This window comes from Sorghum bicolor, chromosome 1, assembly GCF_000003195.3.
Source record: "Sorghum bicolor cultivar BTx623 chromosome 1, Sorghum_bicolor_NCBIv3, whole genome shotgun sequence".
Taxonomy (NCBI): Eukaryota; Viridiplantae; Streptophyta; class Magnoliopsida; order Poales; family Poaceae; genus Sorghum; species Sorghum bicolor.
In genome coordinates this window covers 9,557,085-9,575,405 of record NC_012870.2, presented here as the reverse complement: position 1 = coordinate 9,575,405, position 18,321 = coordinate 9,557,085, and the positions used below count along the sequence as shown (strand labels likewise).

Below are 18,321 nucleotides of genomic sequence, written 5' to 3'. Positions count from 1 at the left end.
AGTATTTAATACATAAAAGCTTCGGAACTTTATATTACATAAACCATAGATCACACAATAAGTTTTTACTTGCCCAAGGTCACACATCAGGTTCATCATCTTTTGTGAATACTGGGGGACGGGTATCGGTGAAGTCAACATATGTGGTTTCTTCTCGATTATTGCGACCACGGCCACGCTGACCAACATTCTGGTTTTGTGCTAACAGAGTTGTTGCATTGACTAATGCTGCAATTGCATCAGCCAGAGAGGGTGGAACTGGTGGTGCATTAGGAAAACCATCCCCACCCTGGGAAGAACTAGCTCCATGGTTGTTAGCAGACATCTGTTTAAAAACACATCACACTTTAATTAACCTGCTTACTTAACCCTCATACATCATGACTTACATAACACAAACACGGATCAACATGGAGTTACCACAACATTACAACATTTGTTACAAAAATAACTTAGATCAGAGTGCGGAAGATTTATAACTTAATTTACAACATATGATGGAATATAAACAACTAAATTTCCAAAAGGTGTGTAGAGTAGCGGAAGCATCCTAGGTGAAGCTTCTAAGGTAGGAGAGGTGGATAAATCATGTCGCGCCCACTAACATGACCTCCATTAGCAGTCTAAGTCATCACCTGCAACAGGGGTTATAAAACCCTGAGTACGAAAGTACTCAACAAGACTTAACCGACTAGAAAAGAGGTGAAGACTCAGATATGCAGGCTATAGGGATTCAAGGTAAAGCTTTAGCAAGATCAAAGCATTTCTTTTGCATAAAAGCTTACTAAGAGTAAAACCTACTTTCAAGTTTTACTCAAGATTATCACTTATAACTAGTCAAGATCATTATCCAACTTTCATAAGCAAATCACCTCTTTCTTATACCAAAGATTCACTTATTACTACGATGATGGGGTGAGGATTGAGGCTCCATATCCGAGGAAACACGGCGATTCGAATCGATTAAACCCAGCTGGGGATTCAGTACCACACGACATATGTAGAACTTAATCTTGCATATGTCAACCTTTTCTATAGATCCTCCCATACAAGAACGGGTCCAGCGTCACCCGAGAGTACAGTACACCACCATCCTACAGCCAATCTAGATGTTTCCCGGTCATCTCAGATCCGTAAGGTGGGTACACGCTACTCTCGCCATCTCTCCACTCCCAGTACGCGGTTAGCCGTTCTCAAGTATCGGAATAGCTATAGGTAAGGCTTACCGCCGCATGTGGGCTGTACTCAAAGTTCTCAATCACAACAGGCCAACAACGGTACGGTCCTTAATCGACACAGTTGGAGACACTACTTTAAGACTCCATTCTCAAAGCAAGTCCACCGACCGGTCTCAAGTTTAAACATTATTAACCATGAAAGTATTCCACAACAACCCTTCAAACTTTCTCATTTGAAAACCTATCTCATAAGCAGGACTAAGCATACTAAGCATTTTCATAAACAGGTATCAAGGTTAATATAAGAATCACCAAGGTAGGTAATGCAGCAAATAGGATTCACTCAACTCCTATTCACCTAATGCATCATATTAACTCAAGTGATATAAATGACTTTATGAAAATACAAGGATAGGGTTTAATGTCCGGGGCTTGCCTTGACCGGAAGGGAAGTTCGGCAACTCAACAACACTCGAAGGATCCACAAACTCGGAAGAAACCCACTGGGGATCAGATTCTTCCGGAGCGTATTCTATACGTAAAAGTGCATATGCATGATTATGATACACTCATGGCATGATAAAGACAGGTTACATGTTCTTGAATAATATAACAAAATATGATTATCTCGAGTACAATTTACCTTCATGATAAAGAAATAAACTAATCTAGCTATCAAAACATAGATTATTTCTAAACAAGTTTTATCATCTTTATTAAACAATGTTGTGGACCTATCATATCACAAAGATCATTTACATGAATTAAACCATAACCAGGGAGCATATCATGCTAAGTAACCACTGGTTGTCAATCATTCCAAATATCACACAAAGCCTAAAGGAATAATTATTTCTATTTGTTTTATAATTATTTTTAAATAGCTTTATTAAGAGACAGAGCATACTTTATCAAACATAGCTGAAATTAATCATGAAGCTAAATAATATTAACACAAGATCACATATTAAATTCCATGACACAGCTGGTATCAGAGCAGGTTTCCCTTAGAAAGTATAGCAGTATTCGAATTTGAAAACTTCAAAAGCTTTTGAGTCAAACTAAATTTCAAATTAGTTTGAGTCCAAATTGCTTCTAAGCTTGTCTTATGCTTCTAACTTGTCTCAGTTCATTCTTTAGACTTGTCCTTCTATCTAAATAGATATTTTCTTAGTATAATTATGGTGATATTTATATACAAGGAACGATGCTTATGGTATTATAATATTGCCCTAATTATGAAAGGAAAGTTTATGCACTTCTATATTAAGTGACTAATTTAAAGTTAGTTACTTGTATGCCTTGTTCGTAAGTACGTTTCATGCATCATTAATGATAACATGTAATTAACTTTTCTCCTTAAAGTTGTTAATAATTAGAGGTAATATGTCCATCTAATTGTAAAACTCTATCCTTTAACCTTGGAACATATATAGTTCTAATATTCAAAATTAAAAATATTTTGGCAGATGGCACGTACCCGCCTAACCGCTCGCAAGTCAACCGGAGGTCGTGTCCCAAGGCACCAGCTGGCACCAAGGGATCCGCCACCCTCCGATAGCAGTGACAGCAGCACTGATAACTCCAGCGATGGAAACGGGAGTGACACTAGCGGAGGTCCTCCTTCGCCAAGGACCTACAGGCTTATGAAGAATGATATGCGCCTGATGCTCACTGACAACATCAATATGGAAGTTCAGCTGTACCATATGGCGGGGTATGTGGTCACTCTTGAGGCCTATGCCAACACCCTCCATGAGGAGGTGCACCAGCTGCAGGATGCCCTCAATCCACCCGAGGCTCCTGAAGCAGCAGAGGAAGGACCAGTTGTCATCCAAGTGGATAGTGATACTTCTGAGGATGAAGCAGAAGAACCAGGAACTCCCACTCCAGATGAGGATGTTACCACCAGTGAGTCGGGTATGGATGACGACTAGGTGTTGAGTAGGCACGAAGTATGACCTAGTGTGACCTTCTGACTTTGTAACTTAGTTAGTCAGAAAACCTCTAGTATGGGAAGTTGTGTAAGATAGTGGTTTCAAGTAGTCCTGCCCGGGAGCGGACTTGTATGATAAATAAGATGAACGTGTTTGTGTTATGTAAGTCATGATGTATGAGGGTTAAGTAAGCAGGTTAATTAAAGTGTGATGTGTTTTTAAACAGATGTCTGCTAACAACCATGGAGCTAGTTCTTCCCAGGGTGGGGATGGTTTTCCTAATGCACCACCAGTTCCACCCTCTCTGGCTGATGCAATTGCAGCATTAGTCAATGCAACAACTCTGTTAGCACAAAACCAGAATGTTGGTCAGCGTGGCCGTGGTCGCAATAATCGAGAAGAAACCACATATGTTGACTTCACCGATACCCGTCCCCCAGTATTCACAAAAGATGATGAACCTGATGTGTGACCTTGGGCAAGTAAAAACTTATTGTGTGATCTATGGTTTATGTAATATAAAGTTCCGAAGCTTTTATGTATTAAATACTTATGGTTTGTAAACTGTGAACTAAATTTTCAATCTATGTTATGTAACCTTTCCGCTTTTACTCTGATTTCTCTTATCTATGAAATGTTGTAATACTGTAATGCTTGATGAGGGAATTCCTGAAAAGAATGTTACGTGGATGATTCGGGTTTCCCGAGGACACCCGACAGACTTCTTGAGTTATTTGGAACTCGTGCACGACGATCAGAAGTCTTTGGGACAATGATGTGTGCATGTGGACCACTTAATTCAGGAGGTTCTGCCACACTGATCCATCTTGCCGTTCTCCTGCCTTTGGAGCTGTACTGTCGTGCCGGCCCAGACTGAGGCTGGGCCAAACGGGCATGCGAGGCCGTGCTGTGGGGGCCCGCCGTCCTGTGGCCTCGCAAACACTCTTTGAAAGCTCCCAAGATACGTCCCTTTCGTCAAATGGGGCACTGTCTCCTACTGTAGTACGTTCCCTTCCGTCGCTGCGCTTCAGTGCTTTGCAGTGCATTTGCATCTGCATTAGGCTAACGGCTAAACCTAAAGAAAAGTCAGAGCCGATAGAGCGAGAAAGGAAACAAGGCGTGGGGTCCCACGTGAAGGTGGTCCCTCCTCGCACTCCAGGAATCATCACCTCCGTTTGCAGTGCTCTACGGCTCTTGGGATCTGCAGCAGCAGCACCATCGTCTTCTCTACCGGTGAATGCTCCAAGTCCCGGTCGATCTCGGCCATCCGGTCCGGCTCCCGACCGTACCAACACGCGTTTTTCCCAGTCTTCACCGGAGACAAAAGTTGCAATCCCGGCCATGTTGCCGTCGCCCGCAAAAGGCCCCCCCAGCGGCCAGCCCCCAGCGTATTGGGCGACGGCCGTGTCTCGCGGCGCGAAAAGTTGGAACCGGCGGATGGACGGTGTAGAAATGTTCGGCTCCATGGCAGGGAGATTCCAGCGCCAGTGCAGGCAGAGCTTGGGGCGGCAGACACGTCACTGACACAGGGCTATACCTGACCCTGCTGCAGACCGTTGTGGCGTGCAGGAATGGACTTGCGCAGCTCCTCGTATACGTGCAGGAAGCGAGCACACGTATCGACCTGACCTGTACTAGTCTGTACTAGTGGAGTAGACCTGTAGAGCGGGACAACGACTATACTCGGGCAGTCGGGCGCATGCCGTATCCCTGCAGGCCTTACGTGTCGCCTGGGCTGTAGACGCGGTAGTGTGGCCACACTATTGTAGTAGTAGCAGGCTAGTAGCTAGCTGCACCCCAGCACACACTAGGAAGTATACGGGAGACTGGATACGGTATAGGACTATACGTTTTTAAGGCACAAATAAAGGCTCCAGCCACTGTCCAAAAAGAACCCCCCGTTTAGGGCAGATCATCAAACCAAAGACGTACGCCTGCAAAGCTAAAGGTGGCGCCTAGACTGTGCATGCTGGGAGATTGAAAAAAGATAGCAGGAGGTAGTGAGAGAACATGTTGCTAGTGTACAATGTTACTAGTGCTACAGTACTAGTATATTGTTGCCGGATACCAGCGTGTGCTCAGCAGCTCAACGAATTGAATGGCCTGCCAGCTCTCCCTTTGCTCTTGCTCGAGCAGTTGTGGAGCAGCACATGCACATCTCAAGGTGGATCGCACGCAGCAGGCCGGTGACGAAGTGGTGTGTAAATTCTTGCTGGTCAAAAAGAGCAATGCCACTACTGCTCGATCGATGCAGTAGACTGGTTAGGTCGGTAACTAGCAGCAGTAACTTTGGCCCATGCCGGCAAAAGCCAGTCAGGAAGGATCCGGCTGCGGAGCGCGCCTGTGGTGAAGAGTGGATTCAGGAGCAGAGCACCTGTGAAAATGCGTGTCGATATCCATCGGACGGTGGTCGAAATTTGCATTGGAATGTTTGCCGCAGGGCCGCCGCGAGCAGATGATTCGTGATGTATTTGCTTGTTTTATAAGTTATATTTTTTCTACCGACCAATAATTTTCAGTTATTACTTTTCAGATCAATGAATGCGTCAAGTATAGCTTTAGGCAATAAAAAGGACCATCACAACGAGCACACGGGCAAATTCGTAGATTGCAGACAAAGATCTTGTAGAGATAGACGTAAACATGAAATTCAAAAGTTTCCACGTCCATATATAGAGTTACATTCCCTCTTGCAGGTTGGCCACTCATTATCTTTAAAGGTTGAGGTCAACATCGAAAAAATGTGTTATTTATTCCAGATTGCTGCTTGCATGCTCAAAATCTAATAGTTATTCTAAAGACTTAAACATCTGTCGTGGATTTAACCTCAGGTAAGATAAACATAGACCCTAAAAACTTTAGAATTGGTTAATAATTTTTCTTTTTGGTATTGACATATAGGAAGATGGAGGAGGGGAAACGTCTTCATCACTTCGCCCGAATGAAGGAAAGATGGACGATGGGGCAAAGCTAAATAAACCATGACCTTTTCTCATCTTTAGCACTTCGTCCGAATAAAGAAAAGATGGACGATGCGGCGAAGCCAAATAAACCATAGCCTTATTCTTCGACAGTACTTTCTAACGAAGAAACAATGTTTTTCTCTCGCAACATTTTAGCATCAACATCAACATAAGCTAAGTTTCTTTTCAAGGCAAAAAGGGGGTGAAGACATCTAGCACATTCCGCCTTCAGGCGAAGTTAGAAAAGAGAACAAGACTAGTCATCTCGTTGACAAGGTGCGTAGACGAACTATCGACGATAAACTTCAAGATTGTTTCAGGATAGGAATATGAAGTCCAACATGTAGTGACCAGTTTGCCCCAAGGGTTGTATTCATTCGGAGTAAGTGTATTATAGCGAAGTGTGTAGAAATTACAAAGATTAGTACCTCAATAAATATATACTCTCCACACCCTCTAACATTTACTGTTCAGATATCAAATGAATACCCATAATTGAGTTGATTCTATTCCCTTGTTGTCTGGCTCAAAGTCATCTTTGCCTAACAACACAGTTGCATAAACCTCTCTTGACTGTCCGACAATCCGTGAGTGCACGTACGGTTTCTTCCACCAGAACGTTAAACACACGACAAGCGCTCACAGGGACAATCCAGTGGCACACTTGAATGGTCAGTGTGTATACACCTTCGCCACTAGAGACATCGGTGAGTCTCATGCTGTCATGCACACACGGACACCTAGCCCACGAGATCGCATGGACAGTCCACGCCACTGCAAGCTCACAGGTTCGCTACTTCGCTAGCATAAGACACATCGATAGGTCTCTATCATGCTGATCACACGGACAGCCCAGAACCTTGAACACACTGCAAGCTCACAGGTGCTAGCAGACTTTTGCAACACTAGACACGTAATTATATTTTCGTTTGTATTTGACAATTATTATTTAATTATAGAATAATTAATCATAAACTAACTAAATTCAAAAAAATTGTCTCATAAATTATAGTCAAACTATACAATTAGTTTTTTTATCTATATTTAGTGTTACATGTGTATAAAGATTTAATGTGATAGCGAATCTTAAAAAGTTTTAGAAACTAAACAAGGCCGAGTCTACCATCATGGTCACATGGACGGCGGTCCACAATACTTACGCAAGCTAAGACTTTAGTTCACGAAAACCTTTTGGCTACTGTAGCATTTTGTTTGTATTTAATAATTATTGTTTAATCACAAACTAACTAGGTTTAAAACGGCTCGCAAATTACAGATAAACTATATAATTAGTTTTTATTATTGTCTATATTTAATACTTCATGCATGCATTTCAAAGATTTTTTGAACTAAACTAGGCCTAAGAGTAACCACAATGTATATATACTAAGTAGTCCATATAAGCAACTTTTGTGTCAATGGACAATAACTATTACTGTCTCCATAATGTTTTAGCCGATAACTAGTCTATAAGGTGGGTCATATATAAGATAAGAATCTCTTTACAATCATGTGCAAAGCTAAAAAAGAGAGAGGGAGGGAGGAGTGAGAAAAGGTAATATTTTTTATTCCCTATGAATAGTCTATAAATTTATGGATACTTTATACTATGGACCTCTCACAGTGTTTGAGTTATGTGATAGTAAATATTTTAATCATATGAACTACATTATGGGACACATTGTGGCGGCTAAGTGCCACATGGCTCGATCATGTGCCTGGACAGGTCTGGGCATTGCACTAACCAATGACTGGAGGTACGTGTACGTGCCGCTAATAACACTGCTGGAAGCGCTGCATGCACACGCGTGGTGACTGGTGAGTCATCGGCGCATGCATCGCGCTGAAAGCTTCACGTGAGCCACTGCGCTGTACGGCGGACGACGACACGTCAATCGCAAGCGATGCCCGACATGGTGCTGATGCCGATATAGTGAAGCCTGAAGCGGTACGAACATATGCATGCATGCGTTGATCAGCTGCACGAGTATGACCCAGTGCTCCCGTGGTCGCACTGAAAGCAGTGCCTAACGACGGGCTCATCGCAATAGCCGGCAGCAGCACGACAATATAACGTTACTGTGTGCTCTACAGGAAAAAAGAGTCTGACTCCCGTGCCCTCAGGAGCGTGTTTAGTGATAGCCACTGGTCACGATACACGAATCCTGCACTGCACGGGCACGGGTATGCTGTATACGCGCGGCCGCCGGATCGACGCCATGTGCCGGCCGGCGTACCGCCGCTCTGCCGCGCTCGTCCGTGAAGAGCTGCGTGCAGCCACCAGAGCACCATACCATACGTACGTATACTTCCAACGTACAAAACAAGCTGGCGCCGGCCGAGCCGCATGCATATGTACGTAGCATGAGACGTTGTTTGACGCCGTACGTGCCGGACACTGGCCTCCGCGGAGGTACCATGTACCATGCATGCGACATGCGTGCACTACTGTTTCAGTACTCTATAGTACGTACGTATAGAATAAAGTATGTACTCTCTGTATATGTATAGTCTATTGACACCGGTTACGTAACTATCGCCGCATGTGAGCTCACTATACCTATACGGTCCTCTGTCACACAGTGACACATATACTCCTGTTTGTCCTTAAATAAGTACTCCTATTTGAAGCGTTCAAAATTGTTTCCAAGTAAAAATCATTTCAAGGTGCCTAAGACACTTGTGTATCGGTAACAGCGGTAATCAAATCTACACCGGTCATTTTTCACATGTTTGGTTTGCTTGCAAGTTTGTCTGGTCAGGTAGTGATTCACACCACTTATTTTGGGTCCATGGTGATCGAAATTTGTTGCTTGGTGGCTATTTGCCGTCATGGCAACAACTAAACAGGCCCTTAACATCTCAACAACTAAGAAATCGGTATTGGCCTGTCAAATGAGGAGAGAAAGTATAATCAAATGACATTTATGAGCTATATAAGAGTGTTCATGTCATATTTGTGTTGGTTAGAGGAGAGGGTATAAAAGAGAAGAGAAGTAGACAGCAAACTATAGGCCATATTTAGCACGGTCTAGCGCCTTGCGTGGAGAAGTCAAAGTCGATGAAGCAAAAATAATAGTTTCATTGGTCCCTTGTTCATTTTAAGAGAAGAGATAAAAAAAACTTAGCTCCTCAATATATAGTGTAGGAAGGAGCCAAATCTGTTTAGAGCTCTACAAAAATGGGGTCTAATCGGCTATAGCATAGGTTTCAACAAAAAATGTGATAGAACGGGATGGAGCCATGTATTAATGGTGATTACATATCTACATATAAAACTATCAATTATCATAGGTTGGTTGTTTTTTTTTTGCAATTACAGCTGGGATGTTCGGCTGTCTACGTATGACACAATATAGAGTCAGCAGTAGTTTTTATTAATAACCATAGTCTTAATTTGCACTTTTTCTGTATAGCAGACGCCCAAAATCTGTCGAGGATTTCACTTCAGGTGTCATCCGCGCATGTGTCTCCCTCTCTCCCCACCAACGGCGGCGGGTTCCTACGAGCTTCTTCTTCTTCTCTCTCAACTCGAGCAGCCTTAGAAAAAGAAGGGCCTAATCCTCGAGGAGGTAGGTAAGCCATGCGGTGGTGACGATAGAATTAGGGTTCCTGCAAGCTTCAGGGCCCTGGTGGCTTTGGAGGCAGCTAGGCCATGTCAGAATTGGGGGGCGTAGGCGTTCGCTGGAGTTAGAAAAGAAAACGGTGGTGGCAGGGGCGAAAATGGAGGCTGCCGCGACGAGGCTGTGAACGACAATGGGGGCGAGGAACGGTTGGTGTGGACATGTCGTCGCACGGTGGAAGATGATTAGTACCTGTAATCAATAGTCGCCGTTGTCGCATGAACAAATTGCTATTTTTCATATGCCTTAAAACGTTCTAAAATTACTAGAAATGCTTATATTTGTAGAATAGGTGCAGGTGGAATAGTGTGCGACAATGGTTAGTAGTATATACATATGAATTCCCATCTAAACAAATTTTTATCATGGTTTTTTTGTATGTTCATAGAATGTACGCCACTTGTCTAGACTTGGTGATTTATTTATCACATTTTCTATAAGCTAGTCGACTGAAAATAAATGTGGCTTCAGTTGACGCCTTTTCCCACACGACCACACGCTCCCTGTCTCTGCATGCGGCTCCCTCTCTCCCAAGCCACGCCTGCGCCCACCGTGCCAGCGTCGTTGTACCTCCTCCCCCTTCTCTCTCCAGCGGCGGTGGCTCCTCTCTCACTCTCTCCCCCGACATCCAGCGACCTAATCCAGCTCCATCCTCACGCCCCCATCGCAGATTCGGCGACCTTCCCAACTTCAACAAGTAGATCTGGCGATGGCATGGAGGCTTTGGCGGGGATCATGGCGGCGCTGGCGAGGTAAGCCCTTCTCCTCCTCCTAGATCTAGGGTTCCGACGAGCTCTCCTCTCTCTCTCTCTCTCTCTCTCTCTCTCTCTCTCCCAACTCCGGTGGGCTTAGAAAAAGAAGGTGCTGCGGAGAGGTAGGTAGGCCTAGCGGCGGGGATGGTAGAGGACGGTTTAGGAGCCCTAGCAGCGGTAGATGCGGTCGGGCTTGGTCGGGGCGAGGGAACTCAGGCGAGGGAGGTTGTGTGGAGGGGGCAAGAGCAGGAGATGCCGGAGGAAGAAGAGGGCCTTAGCACCGTTGGATTCCAGATCTATGGTCTCAGTTGGTCACTTGAAGAAATCGCTTTTTTAGGCACCTGAAAAATAGCAACATCCTTTATTTATTACGTACAGTTTGGTAACACTCACTGCTCGAATTGGCGGCTTTGACCTCGCATTGGCATCCTCCCACTCGAACGGGGCAAACCGCGGCCAATATATCCACCACCACCAACTCCGCGTCGGCCCGCGCTCCACGGGCCCCGGGGACGGCAGAAACGGCCGCATCGTGCTCACCGCAGGGAATCCGCGCGCCAGCTCCTTGCCTCCTTCCCTACGGCCTTGTTTAGTTCACCCTGAAAACCAAAAAGTTTTCAAGATTTTCTGTCACATCGAATCTTATGGCACATGCATGAAACATTAAATATAGACAAAAACAAAAATTAATTACACAGTTTAGCTGGAAATCACGAGACAAATCTTTTGATCCTAGTTAGTCCATGATTAGATAATATTTGTCACAAACAAACGAAAGTGCTACAGTGTCGAAATCTTTTCACTTTTCAGAACTAAACAAGGCCGTAGCAGGTGAAGAAATCCTAGAATCTCCTGCACGTCTCCCTGCGCCGGCCACTCGGCTCCATTGACCACAACCAAAGCAAAGAAATTGTTTTCCCCGGCATGGCCTGGGATTTGCAGAGATCTCCCTCCCTTTTCGCGTGCCCAGGCCCCAGGCACAGCCACGGCAGATACGACCTCTGCTAGTAAACGTACTCGACCCTGCTTCGTACGAGTACAATCCTACGGCGTATCGATGTCGCGCAGGGGATCAGGGGCGCATCAAACCTCGCGCTGCTAACAAAACAAAGCATTTGATTAGCTGGGTGCCAATGCAGCGAATCGTCTGTTTGCTCGGACACGAACTGACGGACACCGGCGCGTGGAACCTCAAACTGACCGCCAATAGGGGGGGAAAAAGAATATTGTCTCACATAACAAAATATACGAGTTCTGCAAGTCGTAAAACGCTGCCAAAGTTTGGCATTGGAAAGTCATAGGCATATAAAAGGGAAGAGAGGTGACAATACGGGTCGAACCGTACGGAAAGTCTTTGGGCACTACTACTGCCATAAAATATATTACATATGTTATATTATCCTGTGGCAGTGGATGATAAAAAAAGAACTGCCACACGATGCTACATTTCCAGGTTCCTGATACTAGTGAACTCAACTAGTACTAGTCTTTTTTTCCCGGATAAAATTAGATAAGGTTTTTTGTTTGCTTCAAAAGGAGCAACAATCACAGGGAAGCGGCGAGGCCGATACAAGTGGTCCTAGCAGAAACACGGTAGTACTACACCTACACGGTATGGATCACAAGTGCTAGAAACCGTGGGGTATGTCATAGACTCATGGTACCACCTGTTAGAAATTATATAGAAAGTTTCCCTATATCCATATATGAATTTATGATAAATTCCAGAGGCTCTATACCTGTGCTCTCTAATCTCTAATGGGCTTTAATGTTTAAACCTATGAATAAAGGTGAAAGATGCCGCATCAATTAGTACCGTATTGCTAGTTGATGTGAAAGTAGGGGTTTTCTTCCCTATACGTAGGTACCAATCCTCCTATGAAAGACATAACAACATAACTACTATTGGGAGTTTCTAGTTTAGATTAGAAAAATCTTAAGGTAGTCAATTAGCTTTTTTTTCTCTTCTTGTTGTTGCGCTGTCGTCATAGTCTCTCCATCCTTGCAATTAGGTTCAAGCGAATAGGGCAAATGTCTTTGGAATTTCAAACTTTTGTCAAAGGGCGCAATTTGGAAACGTATAGTGGCTACCAAGTAGCAAATAAAAACAACTCAAACGAAGCTTTCTTGGATAGCTGGCTTGACAAATAAGCCTAGATGAGTCATGAGTCCATCTAATCAACCATCTAATGAGACTCCAAAGTACAAATCTCCTTTTCTTGTACCCCAGGGCAAGCCACCAGCCCACCACCAAGGCACTAACCTTCCATACATCCATGTGGCATCCAGCTATAGGCTTGCACAGCCCCCAAGACCAAAGAGTCAGAGGAGAGATTCCCATGATCCCCAGTGGAAGAACATTTTCAACTGAGGTAATTTGCTGGCAAGTATAGATACATATACTTACCTAGAGCAAAAAAAAAATATTGGTAAGTGGGGCAGTATGATGCCATTAGCGCTTAAATACTCCTGTGGCCATCTATCAGCATTAGCTTACGAAGAGTGGACCATGATGCCAAATCTGGTCCGCATCCGCCGGCCACAGCTCGAGACGCTTGTGCAGCCCAAGGAAAAACGGACCCGGCTGCCTCTCTGTGGTGGCCGGTGGGGCTGCTGATCCCATAGGCTTCTGGGACCGGAGACCCAAAACCCTTTGTGGTAAACAGAATTAGCTGCCGGTATCAGCAGAGAGATTCGAGGTTTGGGCGTTATACGAATGAAAAGGATAGTCAAGATCGGCATTCCAATCTAACCATCTGTTGTGTTCTGCCCCGGTGCCCCCCTCTTTCCCGTCTTTTCATGCTCCCCCTCCTCTCCTATCACTTTTTCCCACTTCCAATACTCATCTCTCCCCACATCACACCCCCTCTCAGGTCAAGGGGGTGCAAGCGTCCCTCTCTCATTCCAGCCAGCCTGCAAAAAGCTATAGCAAGGTACAATAAATACTGGGAAAGGAAGAAGCCAACGACACAAAAGAGAGGTTGAAGCAGTGGTATAGGCCCCACGCGTCATGAAGATGCTGAATTGAATTCTAATCCACCCATTCCCAGGATCAAGGTGTATCTGTACATGATCTTATTGTTCACTGCCTGCCGCAGCCTTAAATATCCTCTTTTCTGGAAACAAAACTCCCTGCCCCTTTCTTTACATCGGACCGATATATTTAAATTAAAGGGGAGGAAAAGAAACAAAAAAAGAAATCCTCCAACAAAATTAAGGAGGAAAAAAAGGAACTACTGCTACAATGGAGTCGGAAGAACCAATCTCTCACCCGCCGAATCACACATAATTTACAGACAAAATCCTCCCATCCCATGGCTGCGCTTCAAAATCCAGCCACTCGAATGATATCCGGAGAGAATTCGCGGCAAATTTGCTTTGAACTCAGATCACCTTCACTGATGACCGAGGCTTCACGGTAGGTCACCCAGCCGACGAGCTGCTGCTGCTTTACCGGATCCCCATGGACGAAGATGATTCTTGGCAATTAGTATGTATACTTCTTTACTGCCCGCAAAAAAATACTGCCCCGGAATCATTGCAGGTGCTCTGGCCTTCGTCGCATGGAATTCGCGGTTCATCTCTACACAGTTTCTGTTAGCCATCTTCCACAAAAATTCTGCCGATGAAGTCTTGAAACCTCTTCGAGTAGAGCTTTGGGTCCACGGCAGAGATCGAGTTGGGATCTGTCTGTAACGACTTGTAAGTATGCTCAGCCCACTTTCTAAAGCTGTAATCCTGGAGGATGTCAATTATCCCGAAAAAGAGAATCACGTCGTGTACTTCACCGGTCTGGTTTGGGAATAGGAATCCCCCGCCGGTAAGGAGAAGCGGATCAAATTCACTCCTTCTGGATGCTTGCTCTGCCCTGGCTGGCATGTGTGCACCCAGTCTAATCAAAGGTTTCCTGGAAAAAAAGGTTGCCATGAGACATTAGAGAACTGGTTAAATTATATTATTTCAGTGTCTGGAGCATTGGATGCTTTTTAACAAGCAGAGGCAATCATCTCTGATACAGATAAGCAAACAACTAGGACCCAACAATGCCTAAATGCATCCATGGGTAAGCCAAGTGGACAGCAATGAAGCTTGCGCTATGATGGCGGCTCTAAGTCTCTTATGAGATGGTGACCAGGTACAACTTATCAAGGCATGGACAAAACAGCAAAAGCAAAAATTCTGTTTTTTATCAGCAAGAATCTCTTTGTCAGTCTAAAACAAGAATCTACCAATTGCATGGTTGGCACTACAGTTATGTCACAGACCAAAGCTTGCTAATCTGCTATATTGAACATGTTCCCAAGATGATGCAAATTCATTTTGTGCACCAAAACACCAAATGGAACCCCACACAAAGGATCAAATTGTGATGATTATAAAAAATGGTAAACCAAGCTAATAAACTATCCAATTTCTAAGATCACATGAAGCAAAGTGATATGCTGGTAACAGCACTGATGATATGCAAAATGCAATCCATGCAAGTCACAACAAAGCAGAGATCCCTAAATAAAATGCAACAACATACCGACGGCAATCAGGAATGATATCAAAGTCATCATCCGAGAAGCAGAGCTCTGGCGTGCCACAACCTTGAAATGACTCACTCTTTGTTAAAAGCTCTGTTAAGGATCATCACAATGGTTAGAACAGGTACCTGACCTAGTCAAAGGTCCAAATAAAACAGCCCTAACTTACTTGGAGAAGCAGTAAAAGTAGACGATCCCATCTTTGAGGCAGAGATGTCATCACAAAAGTGAACTCCTACTAAGAAACTGTAATCCATAATCCCTTCCGATTCCAAAAAATCGCAGTCTCGTCTCAGTTGTCTGCACAGTTAACTCTAAGAATTAGCTTCCAGTGAAAGTAACATTTATGCTATATAAGTTTTATTAGAAGTTGAACTTACTCATGGAGATCGGTGTACCAAGATCGCTGCAACCGGAAGACAAAATTGAGGTCCAAGTCCTTCAGTGTAGTTGTCTCATCAATCTCATCTTCAAACTTGTCTGCTGTTCGTCCATAGGATGAACCTTTCAAATCAAAACGGCGATGAATCTGGTATTCTGAACAGAACAGATTACCCATGACAATGAATCGGACCTAGAAAAAGAATTGTTAGAACCATGACAGTTGTGAAATTTGCAATAAAAGGTAATTGTTGTAGATATCACACCTTTTGTCCGTTAAGGGGCTTCACACAGTGTACACCATAGAATCTCGTGATTAACGAGTTCTTGTATCGATTGACATGTTTGTAGTAGCTATTTAACATTCGAATTAGCAGCTGCATCAACAAAAATAGCAGGATATTAGCCCCCTCTGCAAAAGCAGGAAAAACAGGTTTCTTCTTGGTAACTAATTGTACTTTGTACTTTTTTTAACATTTGTAGAACAAAAAATAACGAGGTTAATTGCAAGAAAACAACCAAAGTATTTTGCAAGGCAGGGTCACATGGAGCTCAACAAGAAAAAACCATCCTCTCAATGTAACACTAATCCCACAATCCAATTTATTGAGAAACACAAAGTAAGATAACTAGCTACAAATCCAATTAGCATGTTTACATCAACGGTAAACAGAAACACTACCTTGACTTCTGATTTCTTCACAGTCTTAATCATGAACCGGTCATCTTGGGTAAGGTAAAAGAAGCTCCCACTCTTTCCGGGTGAAGACAGCTCCCTCAGAGCATCATTGCCACAGATCGCAAGCATGTAATCCGCTGTATCAACAGCAAACAACTTCCTCAAATGCCTGCAGTGCAGAATACAACACCCCAGTTAGTTAATAGTTCACAAGATGAACAGATCATGCAGCAATACCGCAGCACACACAGATGAAGTGCTAGAATAAGAGTAAGACAGAAACCTGAACACCATGGGGCAGTAGTCCTTCCACCGGAACTCTGCAGTTGAATGTGGTAGTGTGACCTTCGAACCCTCTGGTGGGAACCGTGTCCAGAACTTCTCCCCTGGGTCAAAATCGCCCTGTTCCAGTGCTCGCATCGGAACAGCGGAAGACTTTCCCACGGAATGCCTGCAAGATGCAGAACCGTAATAAACCTCCAATTCCATCCTCTCGCAAAACCAGACCACATTGTGAGAGCACGGAATTAAATCTCACCTGATACCCAGTTGCAGCTGCAGCATGAGCTCGTAGTTCTTGTGTCCCTTGGAGATCGTCTGCCCGGGTCGCTTACTCTCCGGCGTGGTGGCCGCCGACGAAGCCCAGCGTGGGATTCCGCTGGCTGCTCGCCGGGTATTCCTCTGCGGTAGTTTCCGCATGTACGTTGGTCCCCCGGCGACAGCGGCGGCCTCCTTGTAGAGCACGGACGCCTCGAGCGCGTCAACGATGTCGCAGGTGATGTCTCCGGCCTCGCCCTCCGACTCCCAGATGCAGATCCGCGGGGTAGCCTTCTCCCCCACACCCTCCACGGAGGACCTCTTCCTCACAAGACCAGTAGCCCCAGCGCCGACTGGCGCGAAGAACGTGCCGCTTATAGCCGGCAGGTCGACGCAGCTCCCAGGCCAGGAGCCGACGTACCGGCTGCCGTCGGGCCACGTGAAGACGCCTGTCCCCCTGGGGACGCCGTTCTCCCAGACCCCGTCGTAGCGGCTGCCATTGGCCCAGATCAGCACGCCGCGGCCGGAGAGCACCCCGGCGCGCCACTCCCCGACGTACTGGTTGCCGTTGGCCCAGACGTAGCGCCCGTGGCCGTCCTGGAAGTTGCGGCGCCACTGGCCCTCGTAGTAGTCCCCGTTGGCGTAGCTCTTTGCGCCCACGCCGTGGCGCCGGTCCGCCACCCACGCGCCGCGGTAGGTTGCGCCGTCGGGGCCGACGAAGACGCCCTGCCCCTCGATCCGTCCGCTGCGGAACTCCCCCTCGAACGTGGCGCCCGACGGCCACGAGAAGCGGCCCTTCCCGGACGCCTTGCCCCGCCGCCACTCCCCCTCGTACATGCAGCCGTCCGCCCACACGTACTTGCCCTTGCCGTGCGGCGAGCCGCCGGAGAACCCGCCGCGGTAGACGTCGCCGTTGAGCAGCGTCTTCTCCACCACCGCACCTTCCGCCGTCTCCTCGCCGCCAGCGCTGCCGGCGGCGATCATCGCCGGCGCCACCCGCCTCATCCCCCGCGCGCACGCACTCAAGCCCGCGGCATTGCAGATCGGGAGCGGCTAGGGTTTGCGATTTGGGGCTCGGGATTTATGCTGCGCCCCCTCGTCCCCTTCCCTCTTCGAACTTCTCCCGAGCTTTTCACCTCCCCTTTTCTGCTTGGATTTTTTTTTTCTTCTCGTGCTCCCCTCTCCTCTTCGCACTTCTCGTTTGATCTGGGGCTACGAGTGGTGCCAGTGGCCTAGTACTAGTACCACTGCTACACTAGTGTGCAAGGGGAAGTGGTTGGAGGAGGAGAGAGAGAGAGAGGATAGAATGGAAGAGATGGAGCGAGGGGGGGGCTTTTACCGTGCTGCCCCCAGGCCTCGCTGAGATCAGCGCGGCTCGGCTCGTCGTCGGCGTGCAACGGGAGGCTCCCCGCGCGGATCTCCTGAACGCCGGGGCAGTTCACGGAAATGGCCCATTGGGTTCGGTGGTGGGGCCACGGGGGCGGCACGAGTCACGAGTGGACCCCGTCGTCGTCGTCCGGGACGGGTCGGGGGTCGGTGGGCGCAACGCGCGTCCGCGCCCGTGCCGCAGCTGCACGCAGCGGCCGAGGATTCGGGCTTGGGTCTGGGTGCGAGGGGTGGATCCAGAGACACACTCGGTCCCACGGGACCAGCCGTGTCTCGGCAACTGACGACTGGGGTCGCCGGCATTTGGTGTTGACAGCGTGTCCACTTGACTCATCGGGCAGGCATGCTTGGCTTCG

General features: G+C 46.3%; 1 protein-coding gene across 1 annotated transcript; it reads right to left on the bottom strand.

Moving 5' to 3' along the window:
• On the bottom strand, window positions 13,435-17,885 carry LOC8063406 (phosphatidylinositol 4-phosphate 5-kinase 1). Its single transcript, XM_002463976.2, has 8 exons — window positions 16,581-17,885; window positions 16,326-16,493; window positions 16,046-16,211; window positions 15,630-15,740; window positions 15,363-15,556; window positions 15,152-15,282; window positions 14,982-15,075; window positions 13,435-14,360 (listed from the first exon to the last, which is right to left on the bottom strand). Exons 1-8 carry the CDS (start codon window positions 17,582-17,584, stop codon window positions 14,051-14,053), a joined length of 2,178 nt encoding a protein of 725 aa, XP_002464021.1. The 5' UTR covers window positions 17,585-17,885; the 3' UTR covers window positions 13,435-14,050.